At 45.2% G+C, this 17,390-nt stretch overlaps 1 protein-coding gene across 13 annotated transcripts in view; it reads left to right on the plus strand.

The window, feature by feature from the left end:
- Nucleotides 1–17,390, plus strand: part of dennd4a (DENN/MADD domain containing 4A) — a 202,499-nt gene that overhangs the window by 141,220 nt on the left and 43,889 nt on the right. For all 13 annotated transcript variants that reach the window (XM_068018271.1, XM_068018275.1, XM_068018270.1 and 10 more), the window contains 5 exons: nucleotides 310–453; nucleotides 1,652–1,807; nucleotides 9,961–11,132; nucleotides 12,860–13,076; nucleotides 13,671–13,777. In XM_068018271.1, coding sequence (XP_067874372.1) covers nucleotides 310–453; nucleotides 1,652–1,807; nucleotides 9,961–11,132; nucleotides 12,860–13,076; nucleotides 13,671–13,777 — 1,796 coding nt within the window. The remainder of the gene's footprint in view (nucleotides 1–309; nucleotides 454–1,651; nucleotides 1,808–9,960; nucleotides 11,133–12,859; nucleotides 13,077–13,670; nucleotides 13,778–17,390) is intronic.

A 17,390-nucleotide genomic window follows, 5' to 3' on the forward strand; every position in this document is an offset into this window, starting at 1 on the left:
TGCTATCCCCTTCTGCCCAATCATTTCATTTAGCAGGAGGGAGAAAAAACAAAAGGTCTAATCTTCTAAAATGTGTCATAACACAACATTCAGCAGCTGAACCTCCCCATGCTCACCTTGGAAGGAGGAAAATGCAGTCAGCTAAAAGTGACAGTTCAAAGAGGGAATGTGACTGAGCAGGGAGGAGGAAGCATACGCCACAACTTTAAAACTTGTTCAATGTTACAAAAGTATGTATGTATTTTAAAGAAATACCTATCTGTAAGGGTGTTCCCTTTTTGCCATAAAATGTATTTTTTTTGGTCTAAGGTGGGCAGTCAGATCTTGGATATAACTCCTTATCGAAAGAAGAGGTTAGACGAGGAGACGTGTCTTCAGCCCTTGGATCTGAGCAGCCTGCTGTGGATCAGCCAATGGATAAGGATGAAAAGAAAGACAGCGACTCCAGTTCACGTACATCCTCCCTTCTTATGGTTTCTACATATTTGTAAAGAGAACAGTCGTGCGTGATTGGGATGTCTGCAATAAGTAGGGTTAAAGTTGTTTGTGGTTTACAAATTATTATGCAGACGGTCAGGCATTTCTTACTGAAATTCTCAGAGATTCATGCACAAAACAGTGTTGAAATGTCTAAAGTTAATTTCTTCACATTTAAAAGGTGCACTTTACTTACAGAAATGTCATTAAAAAGCTGTGGATGGGATAGCCCTTGGAAGCAGGTGCACTGGAGGGGAGGGTTAATAAATGTCAGCGTCGCCCATCGGACATTAGAAATAACTAAACAACTGGCTTCTAAAATGAATTTAGTTTTCATTTCTGTGTAGCTTGACATCCAGGGACTTGGCAGAGGAGGATAGTCAAATAGAAAACAAGAGATCTAGAGATGGTTACATTAGTTTGATCAACATATTCAGATTGTTGCTACATACCTGAGTGATCACAAGACAACAATCAAGTCACTGGGTTTACTTAACACCTTAAACCATGAGATTGTAACTCAAGAGCTTTAGAACTGTAACTTAAACCACAAGATTAGATTACAGCTTTCAAATTGCTCCAAGTTATCAATTGATTTTGATAACCTGTTTTGATTTTTTTTTGGGGTTGTTTTCAGTTTCTTTGCTGATAAAAGCTGGCTATATGAATGCCAGCTTTTAGCATGCTCCATGTCGTGTAGGTGTGATCATGCCCACGTGATTAATGATACCTTGCTTGGTAAAGTTAGTGTGTAACTAGACTGTACAGGCTGCAAGGTCCCCTGGGCTATGCTGTGATAGCTGATTTAAGCTTTGGTGACAATAGGGTCGCTTCAGTTGGCCTTGGCTCCTGTGGGCTAGAGAAGTGAAAAACAGAGTCTTGAACACTATCCACTTAGCCCGGCTGGAAGTGCATGTTTAGGGACCAAGGATAGAATTGGTGAATAGCCAACCAAAATTGGCTGACCATGCATGGTGTGCAGTGCACGGTGTATGATGCCAGAGGTCCTTGGGAAGAGTGAATTCCTTCACAAGAGAAAGAGGAGGTGGGGAGAAAATTGGTCTAAAAAGATGTAAAGTCATTATTGCAATGCCACCAATTCAAATCTAATGTAGCTGTTAATGATTGCCACATAATTAATTGATCATTAATTTGTTTCTTACATTGCTTACAGTATCTGAGAATGAAAGTGCAAAGGGTAGTGGAGATTGTCTATCCCAATTGGATTTTCAAGGAACCAGAAGTGACTTAAAATCTGTGACCAGCATTGTAAAGATGAACTGCAGCTTTGAAACTGCTGAACCAAACCAGACCACCGAGGAAAACAATGGTGTGTAATCCCAGAACCTGTTTCATAACTAGGAGTTAGACTTGAAGATCATTGGTCTTTGTTGCATTTACAAATTTACAAATTCTTCAATAACTAAATGCTCCTGTGCAGCTACAGGTGAAAAGATTTAACTGTGTGCTGAAAAGGGTTTTAAATTAAAGCAATACTGTGTGCTTTTGTGTATGGAAATTATAAAGGACACTAGGGGAGCAATCTGCACTTCATTTAACTATTTGCAGAGATTATTAAAAACCTTTGGTCTAAATTGGTTGGGTGGTAAAACCATCCAAAGCCATCTCTTTCACCTTTGGCGGAAAGAAAATCTTGCCATTCTGCTTCCTCTAAAGCTCATAAGTGAAATGAGACTGGGCATGAATCTGCAGCACAGAATTGGCTATCATTTACTCGTAATTGGCACTGATTTTGGCAGCCTTGGCAGCATGTCTTCAAGGAATTAGGGTGTTTTTTGAAATGGAAAAATTCCAATTACTCCAGTATGTTCTTCTAGAGTTGGCGGTAGGGAGTATTAATGGCACAAAGTGGAAGAGGTTATACTCTGCATCCAACCTGTGTAACTCTTGACCTGGGGATGTTTAGAACAGCAAAATGTCACACCCCCTCACTCTGATGAGGAATAATCATTTTTTAATATTATATGTTTAGTAAAGAACCCTTTGAAATCATCAGTGTACTCCTCTGCAAGTCTCTCATCCTTTGTGAAAGGGATATGGAGGTTGAAGGATAGTCCCATGTGAGTAATGCTTCAACACTGCAGCTGTGATTACATAGGAACATAGGAGTAGGCCATTCAGCCCATCGAGCCTGTCCCACCATTCAATATGATCATGGCTGATCATCCACTTCAATCACTTTTTCCCACACTATCCTCATATCCCCTTATGTCATTTGTATTTAGAAATCTGTCCATCTCTGCTTTAAACATATTCAGTGACTGAGCTTCCACAGCCCTCTGGGATAGAGAATTCCAAAGATTCACAACCCTCTAAGTAAAGAAATTTTTCCTCATTCCTATTGAGGAAACAGCAGAACAAGAGAGCCCCGTATCTCATTTTACATTTTATAGATGCTGGTGCAGGCATAATAAGGGTGCAGAATTATTTTTGGGACTGGCCTCAAATACTATGACATATATTTTACGTCTGGTTTATATTGCAAAATCATGGTATGTAACTGCACTTGTGAACCAGTTACTATTCTGCTGAATTCAGCTTGATTACGTTGCAGGATAGATTTGGAAACTGGTGGCAGCTTTGAAATAGCTGCTGCGTGTGGGTATGGTGGATGAAAAGTCACAAGTGCATCATTAACACAGCTGTTTGCACGTGCTGAGCAGCAAATATAGACCTGTTAAGGTACGAGCAAATAATGCAAGGCTGGATTGCATCTATTTTAACGCAAGGAGGCTTACAAGTAAGGCAGATGAATTGAAGGTGTTGATTAACACATGGGAATATGATATTATTGCTATCACAGAGACATGTTTGAGGGAAGGACAGGACTGGCAGCTCAGTATTCCGGGGTATAGAATTTTCAGGCGTAACGGGCTCTGGGTGGAGTGGGGGGGGGGTTGTAAAAGAGGAGGTGGTATTGCACTGTTGGAGTCAATTACTGCAGTAAGGAGCGATGATATCTTAGGAGGTTCCTCAAATGAGGGCAGAACTTAAAAACAAAAAGAGGGCAATCACTTGGCTGGGAGTGTACTACAGGCCTCCAAACAGTCAGGGGGAGATAGAGGAGAAGATATGTAGGCAAATCTCAGAGGTGCAAAAATGATAGGGTAATAGTAGGGGGATTTCAACTTCCCCAATATTAACTGGGATAGTCTTAGTGCAAAAGGCTTAAAGGGGCCGGAATTTTTAAAGTGCATCCAGGAGAGCATTTTGAGTCAGCACATAGAAAGTCCTACAAGAGAAGGGGCAGTACTAGACCTAATCTTAGGGAATGAAGCTGGAGAAGTGGTAGAAGTGTCAGTGGGAGGGCATTTCAGGGATAGTGACCATAACTCTGTAGGATTTAAAGTAGTTATGGAAAAGGACAAAGATGGACTGGAAATAAAGGCGCTGAATTGGGGGAAGGCCGATTTCAATATGATAAAACAAGATCTGGCCAAAGTGGACTGGGTGCAGCCACTTGCAGGAACAGCAGACCAGTGGGAGTCATTCAAAAAGGAAATAGTGAGAGTTCAGGGCCGATACGTTCCCGTAAAGGAGAAGGGTAGGACCAATAAGACCAGGGAACCCTGGATGTCAAGGGATATAGAGGATTGGATCAGGAAAAAAAAGGAGGCTTATGGCAGATTCAGAGTGCTGAAAACAGTGGAGGCCCTAGAGGAGTATAGAAAGTGTAGGGGGGTACTTAAAAGGTAATTAGGAGAGCAAAGAGGGGGCATGAGAAAACACTAGTGGGCAAGATAAAGGAAATTCCCAAGGCGTTTTATAAGTATAATAAAGGCAAGAGGATAACCAGGGAAAGAGTAGGGCCCATTAGGGACCAAAGTGGCAATCTTTGTATGGAGCCGGAGGTGAAGTTTTAAATGATTTTTTCATCTGTGTTCGTTATGGAGAAGGACGAAATAGGTGTAGAGATCAGGGAGGGGGATTGTGATATGCTTGAACATATTGACAATGAAAGGGAGGAGGTATTAGCGGTTTTGGCGGGCTTAAAAGTGGATAAATCCCCATGCCCAGATGAGATGTATCCCAGGCTGCTGTATGAGGCAAGGGAGGAGATAGCAGGGGCTCTGACACAAATTTTCAAATCCTCTCTGGCCACAGGACAGGTGCCAGAGGACTGGAATGTGGTACCATTATTCAAGAAGGGTAGTAGGAATAAACCAGGTATTTACAGGCCAGTGAGTAACATCAGTGGTTGGGAAACTATTGGAAAAAATTCTGAGGGACAGGATTAATCTCCACTTGGGGAGGCAGGGATTAATCAGGGATAGTCAGCATGGCTTTGTCAGGAGGAGATCACGTCTAACAAATTTGATAGAATTTTCCTAGGAGGTGACTAGGTGTGCAAATGAGGGTAAAGCAGTTGATGTAGTCTACGTGGACTTCAGGAAGGCTTTTGATAAGATCCCACATGGGAGATTGGTTAAGAAGGTAAGAGCCCATGGGATCCCTGGCAATTTGGCAAATTGGATCCAAAATTGGCTTCGTGGCAGGAGGCAGAGAGTGATGGTCGAGTGTTGTTTTTGTGATTGGAAGCCTGTGACCAGTGGTGTACCGCAGGGGCGGTGCTGGGACCCTTGCTGTTTGGAGTGTACATTAATGATTTAGATGTGAATATAGGAGGTATGATCAGTAAGTTCGCAGATGACATGAAAATTGGTGGTGTTGTAAATAGTGAGGAGGAAAGCCTTGGATTACAGGACGATATAGATGGGCTGGTAAGATAGGCAGAGTAGTGGTAAATGGAATTTAATCCTGAGAAGTGTGATGCACTTTGGGAGGACTAACAAGGCAAGGGGATATGCAATGGATGGTAGGACCCTAGGAAGTACAGAGGGTCAGAGGGACCTTGATGTACTTGTCCATAGATCACTGAAGGCAGCAGCACAGGTAGATAAGGTGGTGAGGAAGGCATATGGGATACTTGCCTTTATTAGCCGAGGCATAGAATATAAGAGCAGGGAGGTTATGATGGAGCTGTATAAAATGCTAGTTAGACGACAGCTGGAGTACTGTGTACAGTTCTGATCGCCACACTGTAGGAAGGATATGATTGCACTGGAGAGGGTGCAGAGGAGATTCACCAGGATGTTGCCTGGGCTGGAGCATTTCAGCTAAGAAAAGTGCTGGAAAATGGGATTAGAATAGATAGGCGCTTGATAGCCAGCAAGGACATGATGGGCCGAAGGGCCTGTTTCTGTGCTGTATAATTCTATGACTCTGTAACTCTACTGCAAAGCGGCATTCGATGCTTACCAAGGTCTACTGAACAACATTGTCATAAATCACAGCACAGATTTTCTCATGGTAGGATACTAAACAATGGGGTAACATAGCTCCCATTTAATGTCCTAAAGTATCTGATAAACTGTTACAGTTCAATTTATCAAGTGTTTCTTATGTGCCTGAACACAGAATCACAGAATTGTTTTTTTTTATTCATTCATGGGATGTGGGCATCACTGGCCAGGCCAGCATTTATTGCTCATCCCTAATTGCCCTTGAGAAGGTGGTGGTGAGCTGCCTTCTTGAACCGCTGCAGTCCATTTGGGGTAGGTATACCTTACAGTGCTGTTAGGAAGGGAGTTCCAGGATTTTGACCCAGTGGCAGTGAAGGAACGGCGATATAGTTCCAAGTCAGGATAGTGTGTGACTTGGAGGGGAACTTGCAGGTGGTGGTGTTCCCATGTATTTGCTGCCCTTGTCCTTCTAGTTGGTAGAGGTCGCGGGTTTGGAAGGTGCTGTCTAAGGAGCCTTGGTGCATTGCTGCAGTGCATCTTGTAGATGGTACACACTGCTGCCATTGTGCTTCGGTGGTGGAGGGAGTGAATGTTTGCAAATGGGGTGCCAATCAAGTGGGCTGCTTTGTCCTGGATGGTGTCGAGCTTCTTGAGTGTTGTTGAAACTGCACCCATCCAGGCAAGTGGAGAGTATTCCATCACACACCTGACTTGTGCCTTGTAGATGGTGGACAGGCTTTGGGGAGTCAGGAGGTGAGTTACTCACCTCAGGATTCCTAGCCTCTGACCTGCTCTTGTAGCCACGGTATTTATATGGCTACTGCAGTTCAGTTTCTGGTCAATGGTAGTCCCTAGGATGTTGATAGTGGGGGATTCAACGATGGTAATGCCGTTGAATGTCAAGGGGAGATGGTTAGATTCTCTCTTGTTGGAGATGGTCATTGCCTGGCACTTGTGTGGCGCGAATGTTACTTGCCACTTATCAGCCCAAGCCTGGATATTGTCCAGGTCTTGCTGCATTTCTACACGGACTGCTTCAGTATCAGAGGAGTCACGAATGGTGCTGAACATTGTGCAATCATCAGCGAACATCCCCACTTCTGACCTTATGATTGAAGGAAGGTCATTGATGAAGCAGCTGAAGATGGTTGGGCCGAGGGCACAACCCTGAGGAACTCCTGCAGTGATGTCCTGGAGCTCGGATGATTGACCTCCAACAACCACAATTATCTTCCTTTGTGCTAGGTATGACTCCAGCCAGCGGAGGGTTTTCCCCCTGATTCCCATTGACCTCAGTTTTGCTAGGGCTCCTTGATGCCATACTCGGTCAAATGCTGCCTTGATGTCAAGGGCAGGCACTCTCACCTCACCTCTTGAGTTCAGCTCTTTTGTCCATGTTTGAACCAAGGTTGTAATGAGGTCAGGAGCTGAGTGGCCCTGGCGGAAACCAAACTGAGCGTCAGTGAGCAGGTTATTGCTAAGCAAGTGCCGCTTGATGGCACTGTTGATGATACCTTCCATCACTTTACTGATGATTGAGAGTAGACTGATGGGGCGGTAATTGGCCGGGTTGGACTTGTCCTGCTTTTTGTGCACAGGACATATCTGGGCAATTTTGCACATTGCAGGGTAGATGCCAGTGTTGTAGCTGTATTGGAACAGCTTGGCTAGGGGCACGGCAAGTTCTGGAGCACAGGTCTTCAGTACTATTGCCGGAATGATGTCAGGGCCCGTAGTCTTTGCAGTATCCAGTGCCTTCAGTCGTTTCTTGATATCACGCGGAGTGAATCGAAGTGCTGAAGTCTGGCATCTGTGATGCTGGGGACTTCAGGAGGAGGCCGAGATGGATCATCAACTCGGCACTTCTGGCTGAAGATTATTGCAAATGCTTCAGCCTTATCTTTTACACTGATGTGCTGAACTCCCCCATCATTGAGGATGGGGATATTTGTGGAGCCACCTCCTCCAGTTAGTTGTTTAATTGTCCACCACCATTCATGGCTGGATGTGGCAGGACTGCAGAGCTTCGATCTGATCCGTTGGTTATGGGATCGCTTAGCTCTGTCTATCACATGCTGCTTACACAGTTTGGCATGCAAGTAGTCCTGTGTTGTAGCTTCACCAGGTTGACACCTCATTTTGAGGTATGCCTGGTGCTGCTCCTGGCATGCCCTCCTGCACTCTTCATTGAACCTGGGTTGGTCTCCTGGCTTGATGGTACGGGTAGACTGGGGGATATGCCAGACCATGAGGTTACAGATTGTGGTTGAGTACAATTCTGCTGCTGCTGATGGCCCACAGCGCCTCATGGATGCCCAGTTTTGCATTGCTAGATCTGTTCGAAATCTATCCCATTTAGCACGGTGATAGTGCCACACAACACGATGAACAGTATCCTCAATGTGAAGGCGGGACTTCGTCTCCACAAGGACTGTGCGGTGGTCACTCCTATCAATACTGTCATGGACAGATGCATCTGCGGCAGGCAGATTGGTGAGGACGAGGTCAAGTATGTTTTTCCCTCGTGTTGGTTCCCCCACCACCTGCCGCAGACCCAGTCGAGCAGCTATGTCCTTTAGGACTCGGCCAGCTCGTTCAGTAGTGGTGCTACCGAGCCACTCTTGGTGATGGACATTGAAGTCCCCCACCCAGAGTACATTTTGTGCTTTTGCCACCCTCAGTGCTTCCCCCAACTGGTGTTCAACATGGAGGAGTACTGAGTCATCAGCTGAGGGAGGGCGGTAGGTGGTAATCAGTAGGAGGTTACCGTGTTCATGTTTGATCTGATGCCATGAGACTTCATGGGGTCCGGAGTCAATGTTGAGGACTCCCAGGGCAACTCCCTCCCTATTGTATACCACTGTGCCACCACCTCTGGTGGGTCTGTCCTGCCGGTGGGACAGGACATACCCAGGGATGGTGATGGCAGTGTCTGGGACATTGTTTGTAAGGTATGATTCCGTGAGTATGACTGTGTCAGGCTGTTGCTTGACTAGTCTGTGGGACAGCTCTCCCAACTTTGGCACAAGCCCCCAGATGTTAGTAAGGAGGACTTTGCAGGGTCAACAGGGCTGGGTTTGCCGTTGTCGTTTCCGGTGCCTAGGTCGATGCCGGGTGGTCCGTCCGGTTTCATTCCTTTTTATTGACTTTGTAGCGGTTAGGTACGACTGAGTGGCTTGCTAGGCCATTTCAGAGGGCATGTAAGAGTCAACCACATTGCTGTGGGTCTGGAGTCACATGTAGGCCAGACCAGGTAAGGACAGCAGATTTCCTTCCCTGAAGGACATTAGTTACAGCATGTTACAGCATGGAGGAGGCAATTCGGCCTGTCATGTTTGTGCTGGTTCTCCATATTCTTTCTACCAAAATGAATCACTTCACACTTCCCTGCATTATATTTCATCTGCCGCTTGTCTGCCCATTCCACCAACCTATGTCATTTTGAAGTTCTGCACTATCCTTCTCACAGTTCACAATGTTTCCAAGTTTCATATATTCTCCAAATTTTGAAATTGTGCCCTGTACAGCAAGTGCTGGGTCATTAATATGTATCAGAAACAGCAAGGATCCTAACACCGAACCTTGGGGAACTCCACTACAAACCTTCCTCCAGTCCGAAAAACATCCATTACCCAATAATCTCTGTTTCCTGTCACTCAGCCAATTTCATATACGTGTTGCCACTGTCCCTTTTATTTCTTGAGCTATAACTTTGCTTGCAAGTCTGTTGTGCAGCACTTCATCAAATATTTTTTGGAAGTCCATGTACACCACATCAATAACATTACCCTGATCAACCCTATCTGTTACCTAATCAAAAAGCTCCAGCAAGTTAGTTCAACACGATTTACCCTTTACAAAACCGTGCTGCCTTTCTCTAATTAACTCGCATTTGCCCAAGTGACTATTAATTTTGTCCCTGATGTGAACCAACAATACATTTCCAAATGGCATGAGGTAGAAATGCAGGTTTGTGTTTGTAACTTCCCAAAGGGTGCATTTCCTTTGGTATCAGGGATACATCGAGCAGAGTCAGGTGCAAAGAAAGAAGCAGTCGCCTGCAATTCTACTGCATCATCAGTGATGTAAAGAGGGATAGGAATTTAAGAAGAAACATTTATCAGAATGTGTTTAGCCCAAATTTGAAATAGAATAAAGTACATTTCTATAATTGAACCAAACTTTCAATTGACTGAAAATTTCTAATGTCTGATTACAGAAAATGTGGCAGGATTGCTATTTACTACATCCTTCAATAATGCTGCATATCCTGATCCTGGACTAGTGCATAGCAGCAGTTTACGCAAGAGGCACAAGAGTGCTGTGGAGCCTGGTTTGAAGGAACAAATTGTGTGGAGAGGCAGGAATCGCAATCTTAGTGGTGATGCTTTTGCAGGGCTTATGATGCATAGAGGAAGCATAGACACTGACCCCAGGAAAATTGCAGAAAAATTGGGTGCTGACGCCAAAATACTTTCGACAGTCTTGCAAATGGCCACAAGACCAAACACGCTAGAGATTGGCAAACCCAGGCACATGTGCAAACAGGTCAGCTTAAATCTAGAAAAGGAACTAAGTGATGAAGACACGCCATATGATAGGGATGAAAGATCAACCAACGTGGAGGAAGATAAAACAGACTCTCCTGCCATCTTTGACTTGGAAGATCTGGACGGTGAACCTGATGCTGCAAAGTCTAGTGGGAAACCTAACCAAAACCTGAGGCGAGGGACACAGCCCAAGCAATTGCAAAGGAGTCTGAGTGCAGGAGCAGGAATCAAACCAGCAGAAAGAAAGGGGGTTCAAAGAGGGTATGATCCCCTTTCTCTTCTGGTTGCAGAAACCAATCAAGAGGAAGAGGAAGAAGACTACGATAAATGTCTCTCTACTCCTTCAACTCGGCGAAACTTGGCTGAAGAAATAGAAATCTACATGGACTCCATAAGTAGCCCTTTGACTAGTCGCACACCCAGCATGGATTTCTCAAAAACTGATGATAGCACAACACCATCTAATTTCAAAGACCCACATGTAGTAAAGGGATCAAGGAGGTCTAGCCTTCCAGGAAGCTCACCCAGAGTAGCAGGACTCTGTCGATCTAGGACATTTCAACCACATGCAAAGGGCGAGTTCAATGCTAAGCGAAGAGACAGGCTCTGGTCTTCACCGTCATTTTCTCCAAGTAGCAATAAGAGAGTGGGAGCTCAAGAAACAGGTGGAGTTTTGACCCTCATGTCTCCACCTCATTTTAAACTGGACTCATTGCTGTCACCCACCTTCGATGTGCTAAAGCACAGCATGTTCTCTGCTGGGAAGGGAGTAGCAGAGAAAGCAAGCAAGTGGTACACCAAGTTGGCAACATATGCTGTGCCCATCAAAGATAATGGCAAGGTAGGACTTCATGTATTTTAAACGGTTTGCAGATAGTTCCTTGAGCAAATTGCAGTGTTATGGGGAAAAAGCTGGGTGTGCAACTAAATTGTACACTTCTTTCAAAGAACTGGCACAGGCATGACGGGCCAAATGGCCTCTTTCTGCGCTGTTCAATGTGATGTGCATTGGGATTTTGCACATTAAGCCTGGCTCCTGCAATTATAGACCCAGACCACAACATCTCAATAATAGTTTGCTGTATGATGGGTTTTTTTTTAAACAAAGTGACTCCTGACAACGCAGTGGCCCGCCGATATCATCAGAGTGCTCTAAGCTGCGCACGTGCGCAAACTGTCTCCTGCTCTGGGTGAGATGCTGCGCATGCGGAGCCTACGTCTTGCCAGGACTAATTGGCACATGCGCGAGAAAACATCATCAGCTACTTGTTCTCCTCGCCCGCTTCCCCCGCTCAGCTACTCTCTCCCGCCCCCCTGGTCATTCTTCTCTCCCCACGCCCCCCCCCCCCACCTCGGCCACTCACTCTTGGCCTCAAGGCCCTCTTCCCCCTCCCCCCCTCCTACACCAGACGTTCTCCCCCCCCCCCCCCCCCCCCCACTGCTTGCTCCAGATCTCGCCACTGCTCCCCCCCTCCCCTCAGCCAATTGCTCCTCGCTTCCGGCCCGTCACCCCGATCTCCAGCTGCTCGCTCCCTGCTTCTCCCCCACCCCCCCCCCCCCCACTGGCCACTAGCTATAGGCCATGCTGCTTGCCTCCTCTCGGCCACTAGCTCCTATGTCGCCCCATCACCCCTCGTGGCCCGCCTTGCTTCTTTGGATGGCGCACGGAGAACGATCGAACGTGGGAGCAAGTGACCGAGAGGAGGGAAGTGGTGCGGCCTAGAGCTCGTGTCTGGAGGGGGGCGGTGGGGTGACGGGGTGGGGAGGGGGCAGGAAATGAGCAGTGGGGAACAATCGGCCAAGGGGAGGGGAAGGGGGGGAGTAGTGGCGAGGACTGGAGTGAGCAGCTGAGGGAGGGGGGGAAAGGTGAGGCTGTAGCAAGTATGAATGTGTGGATTGGGCGAATGGGGGTTTGTGGAATGGAGGCAGGAGTTGGAGGGGGTAGTGGGGCAGAAATTCAGTCATTTCCTCCATAACCTTCACAGTATAAATGTTGACTTTACTGTCCCATGGAAAGTTGCTTTACATTACAAATTTCTATGGCAATATCATACCAGAGATCATCTGGCTTTGTCAAAAAAAAATCAAAACTGTTGAGCAGGAGAGATCCAAGAAATGATATAAATGAAGCAATGGCAAGAGGGAGCAAGGGATTGTTGGGGGTGGGATGGAGGCGGCAATGGCAACCTTTGAGGGGATTTTTTTTGGGTTGAAGTTTTTTTGTGATAAATTGAGCAGTGCCATCTTTAATCCTGGCAGCTGCCTGAATGTCACAGACAGTGATATCTCAGTGGAAGAGGCTGCATTTGCTAGTACTGCGCCACCTAGTGGTTGCATTGTCAGCAAACGCAGCCTTTTTTAAAACTTTTTTTTCCCTTTCATTTAGATTGTGCAAAAATAGTATAACCTTACAAGTTGCTGTTATACGACAGACTAAAAGATGCAGTTCAGTATCTTTTATTGAATGCAGATAATGAGGCTCTGGTAAGTGTAATGCACAAGAAAAATGCATAATCTCTATTTTATGTACAAGCTGAAAATGTTTTTTGTTTCAACTTAAATTTTTAGGGATGTTATTCAGAGAAAAATAGTATCTCCTCAAGTGGAGCATTGGATCCTGATGCATCGTCTTTAGATGAGGAGGTATATGATGACTCGGACAGACTAGCTTCACCCCAAGCCGGTAGCACACCTGCGGGTGAGGCCAAAGGATGGGGTCTGAGGCAGGCTAGTTTGGACAGCTCTGGAAACCATGATGGGACACCTAGGCAGCAATTGCAAGTGGGTAAGTTAAGTCTCGGACATGGTGTAAAGTCAGTGTCTCACAGAATAATGTTTAGCTGGCACCTCCACAATAATGTGGCATAAATTTACATTTTGATAAAACGATGCAAATTGTTTCTCAGTGTAACGTAACAAATTGTACCATCTGAATAATAGTATGAAATTTTATTTGATGAGTGTAATGATGCTAGTCTTTATAAAAGCTCATGGGCTTCTTTAATTTTGATTCTCTCCCTGTTTCATAAAACAACAGCAACAGTTTCAAATATAAAACTGGCTTGATCCAATTAGACATTTATTGGAACAATGAGACTCAGTTTTTATAAAATCTAAGTCTACAAAACTGAGTGCAGGCTACAGATGCGTTCATTGGGGATAGTTTTAACCTACGTCAGTGGGGTTGTTAAAGTGAGAGACAAGCCTGTCCGCAATGATCAGCTGTAAAATTGTCTCATTGTTGAAGCCTACCCCAATGGAATGAGTCAGTGTTCCCTTACAAATTTTGTAGTCAGAATGCAGACTCAGTCCAAAAATATGTGGAATAGGTAATTTAATAAATGCTTTTTCTAACCTCTCTGATTTGTTTTGTATTCAGGCAGTGCTCAGTCAACAAGTTCCAACTTTCCTTTACCAGACAAATCAGATGTGGGATCCTCTCAATATACGAGCAACACCAGTATCTTCCAGAACTATGCCATAGAGGTAAAATGAGCTCATCATACAGCTGTCTCAGTTATCAATGATTCTGTTTAAAAACCACAGCTTGAACTTATATTGTAAGAACTTGCATTAAACAGTGCTTTTAATGCAATAAAATATCCCAAGGTGCTGCACAAGAGAATGTAATGCAATAGTGAAAGATTTTAGAGAGCTGACTGAGGAACAGTTGAAAAGACATGTGTTTTGAGCAGCCTTTTAAAAGCGAGGAAAGCAGTAACAAAGCGCTGAAGAGATCCAGAGGCCAGAACTTAGATGGCTAAAGGTTCACCTTCATGGTTTCCAGAGCTGTCCAAACTAGCCTGCCTCAGACCCCATCCTTTGGCCTTACCCGCAGGTGTGCTACCGGCTTGGGGTGAAGCTAGTCTGTCCGAGTCATCATATACCTCCTCATCTAAAGACGATGCATCAGGATCCAATGTTCCACTTGAGGAGATACTATTTTTCTCTGAATAACATCCCTAAAAATTTAAGTTGAACCTTTAAGATTGAGGGGCAACAGGAGGGAAGGGAGCACTGGAAGTCAGAGTCTGAGGTACATACAGTGTGAGATGAAATATCGGGATGGAGGAAGTTCTAGAGGTAACATGGGTAAAACCCATTGAGGAACTTTTAAAAGAGGGGAGGAATTTTGAATTTGGGGTATTGGAGATATTGGTGGAGGCAAGGATAGAGCTGATGGGGAAAGCAGGATCTGTTCAGAATCTAAAATAAAAGCAAAATACTGCGGATGCTGGAAATCTGAAACAAAAACAAGAAATGCTGGATTCACTCAGCAGGTCTGGCAGCATCTGTGGAAAGAGAAGCAGAGTTAACGTTTCGGGTCAGTGACCCTTCTTCGGAACTGACAAATATTAGAAAAGTCACAGATTATAAACAAGTGAGGTGGGGGTTGGGCAAGAGATAACAAAGGAGAAGGTGCAGATTGGACCAGGCCACATAGCTGACCAAAAGGTCACAGAGCAAAGGCAAACAATATGTTAATGGTGTTTTGAAAGACAAAGCATTAGTACAGATTAGGTGTGAATATACTGAATATAGAACATCAGCAAGTGCAAACCTGAAGAAAAACAACCTGAAAAAAACAGTTGGTAAGCAAACTGAACAAACTAAGATGAAATGAAATAAATGCAAAAAATGTAAAAAGGAATGCAAAAAAAAGGAAGAAAAAATAACTAAAAATGACTAAAAATGAAAGTAAAGTGGGGGGCTGTCATGCTCTGAAATTATTGAACTCAATGTTCAGTCCGGCAGGCTGTAGTGTGCCTAATCGGTAGATGAGATGCTGTTCCTCGAGCTTGCGTTGATGTTCACTGGAACACTGCAGCAATCCCAGGACAGAGATGTGAGCATGAGAGCAGGGGGGAGTGTTGAAATGGCAAGCAACCGGAAGCTCAGGGTCCTGCTTGCGGACTGAGCGGAGATGTTCCGCAAAGCGGTCACCCAGTCTGCGCTTGGTCTCCCCAATGTAGAGGAGACCACACTGTGAGCAGCGAATACAGTATACTACATTGAAAGAAGTACAAGTAAATCGCTGCTTCACCTGAAAGGAGTGTTTGGGGCCTGGGATAGTGAGGAGAGAGGAGGTAAATGGGCAGGTATTACACCTCCTGCGATTGCAAGGGAAGGTGCCCTGGGATGGGGACGAGGTGGTGGGGGTACTGGAGGAGTGGACCAGGGTGTCGCGGAGGGAACGATCCCTTCGGAATGCTGACAGGGGAAGGGAGGGGAAGATGCGACTGGTAGTGGCATCACGCTGGAGGTGGCGAAAATGGCGGAGGATGATCCTTTGGATATGGAGGCTGGTGGGATGAAAAGTGAGGACAAGGGGAACCCTGTCACGGTTCTGGGAGGGAGGGGAAGGGGTGAGGGTAGAGGTGCGGGGAATGGGTCGGACACGGTTGAGGGCCCTGTCAACCACAGTGGGGGGAAATCCTCGGTTGAGGAAAAAGGAGGTCATATCAGAAGCACCGTCATGGAAGGTAGCATCATCGGAGCAGATGCGTCGGAGACGGAGAAACTGGGAGAATGGAATGGAGTCCTTACAGGAGGTAGGGTGTGAAGAAGTGTAGTCGAGGTAGCTGTGGGAGTCAGTGGGCTTATAATGGATATTGGTAGACAACCTATCCCCAGAGATGGAGATGTTCAGAATCTGTTCATTTGCCTAAGAGTCTCTGTGATGACAGGCCTAGCGTGGAAATGGAATTATGTGGTCTTAATGATGAATGAAGTGTGGTTTGAAATTCAGCTGAGTGTCGACAAGGACACTAAGATTAGGTCTGGTTCAACCTGAGTGAACATTTGAGGAAAGGAACGAATCAAGAGCAATGATACAGTTTTGGCATCTTTAAGAATCACAGAATTGTTACACTGCAGAAGGAGGCCATTTGGCCCATCTTGTCTGCACTGGCTCTCCGAATGAGCAATTCACCTAGTGCCATTCGCCCGCCTTTTCCCCATAACCCTGTACATTCTCGATCCATTTCAGATAACAGTCCAATTCCCTTTTGAGTGCCTTGATCGAACTTGCCTGCATCACTCTCGGGCAGTGCATTCCAGATCTTAAACACTCACTGCATGAAAAAGTTTTTCCTCATGTCACTTTTGCTTCTTTTGCCAATTACTTTAAATCTGTGCCCTCTCGTTCTCGATCCTTTCATGAGTGGGAACAGTTTCTCCCTATCTATTCTGTCCCGATCACTCATGATTTTGAATACCTCTATAAAATCACCTCTCAGCGTTCTCTTTTCCAAGGAAAACAGTCCCAGCTTCTCCAATCTATCTTCATAACTGAAGTTCCTCATCCTTGGAACCATTCTTGTGAATCTTTTCTGCACTCTCTCCAATGCTTTCACATATTCCCTTAGTGTGGCGCCCAGAACTGGGCATAATACTCCAGCTGAGGTCGAGCTAGGGCCTTATACAAGTTCAACATAACCTCCTTGCTCTTGTACTCTGTGCCCCTATTAATAAAGCTCAGAATACTGTATACTTTATTAACTGCTCTCTCAACCTGTCCTGCCACCTTCAATGACTTACGCACATATACACCCATGGTCCCTTTACTCCTGCATCCCCTTTAGAATTCTTCTCCTACCAAAATGAATCACTTCACATTCTCCATACTGAACTTCATCCGCCACTTGACTGCCCATTCCACCAACCTGTCTATGTCCTTTTGAAGTTCTACAATATCCTCCTCACAGTTCACAATGCTTCCAAGTTTTATAACATCCGCGGATTTTGAAACTGTGCCCCGTACACCAAGGTCTAAGTCGTTAATATATCTCAGGAAGAGTAAGGGTCCCAACACTGACCCCGGGGAACTCCACTACAAACGTTCCTCCAGTCCAAAAAACATCCATTAATCACTACTCTTTGTTTCCTGTCACTCAGCCAATTTCATATTCATGTTGCTACTCCTTTTCCATGAGCTAAAACCTTGCTCACAAGTCTATTGTACGGCACTGTAGCAAATGCCTTCTGGAAGTCTATTTACACCACATCAACAGCATTTCCCTCATCAACCCTCTCTGTTACCTCTTCAAAAAAACTCCAGCAAGTTAGTTAAACATGATTTTCCCTTAACAAATCTGTG

This window comes from Heterodontus francisci, chromosome 38, assembly GCF_036365525.1.
Source record: "Heterodontus francisci isolate sHetFra1 chromosome 38, sHetFra1.hap1, whole genome shotgun sequence".
Taxonomy (NCBI): domain Eukaryota; kingdom Metazoa; phylum Chordata; class Chondrichthyes; order Heterodontiformes; family Heterodontidae; genus Heterodontus; species Heterodontus francisci.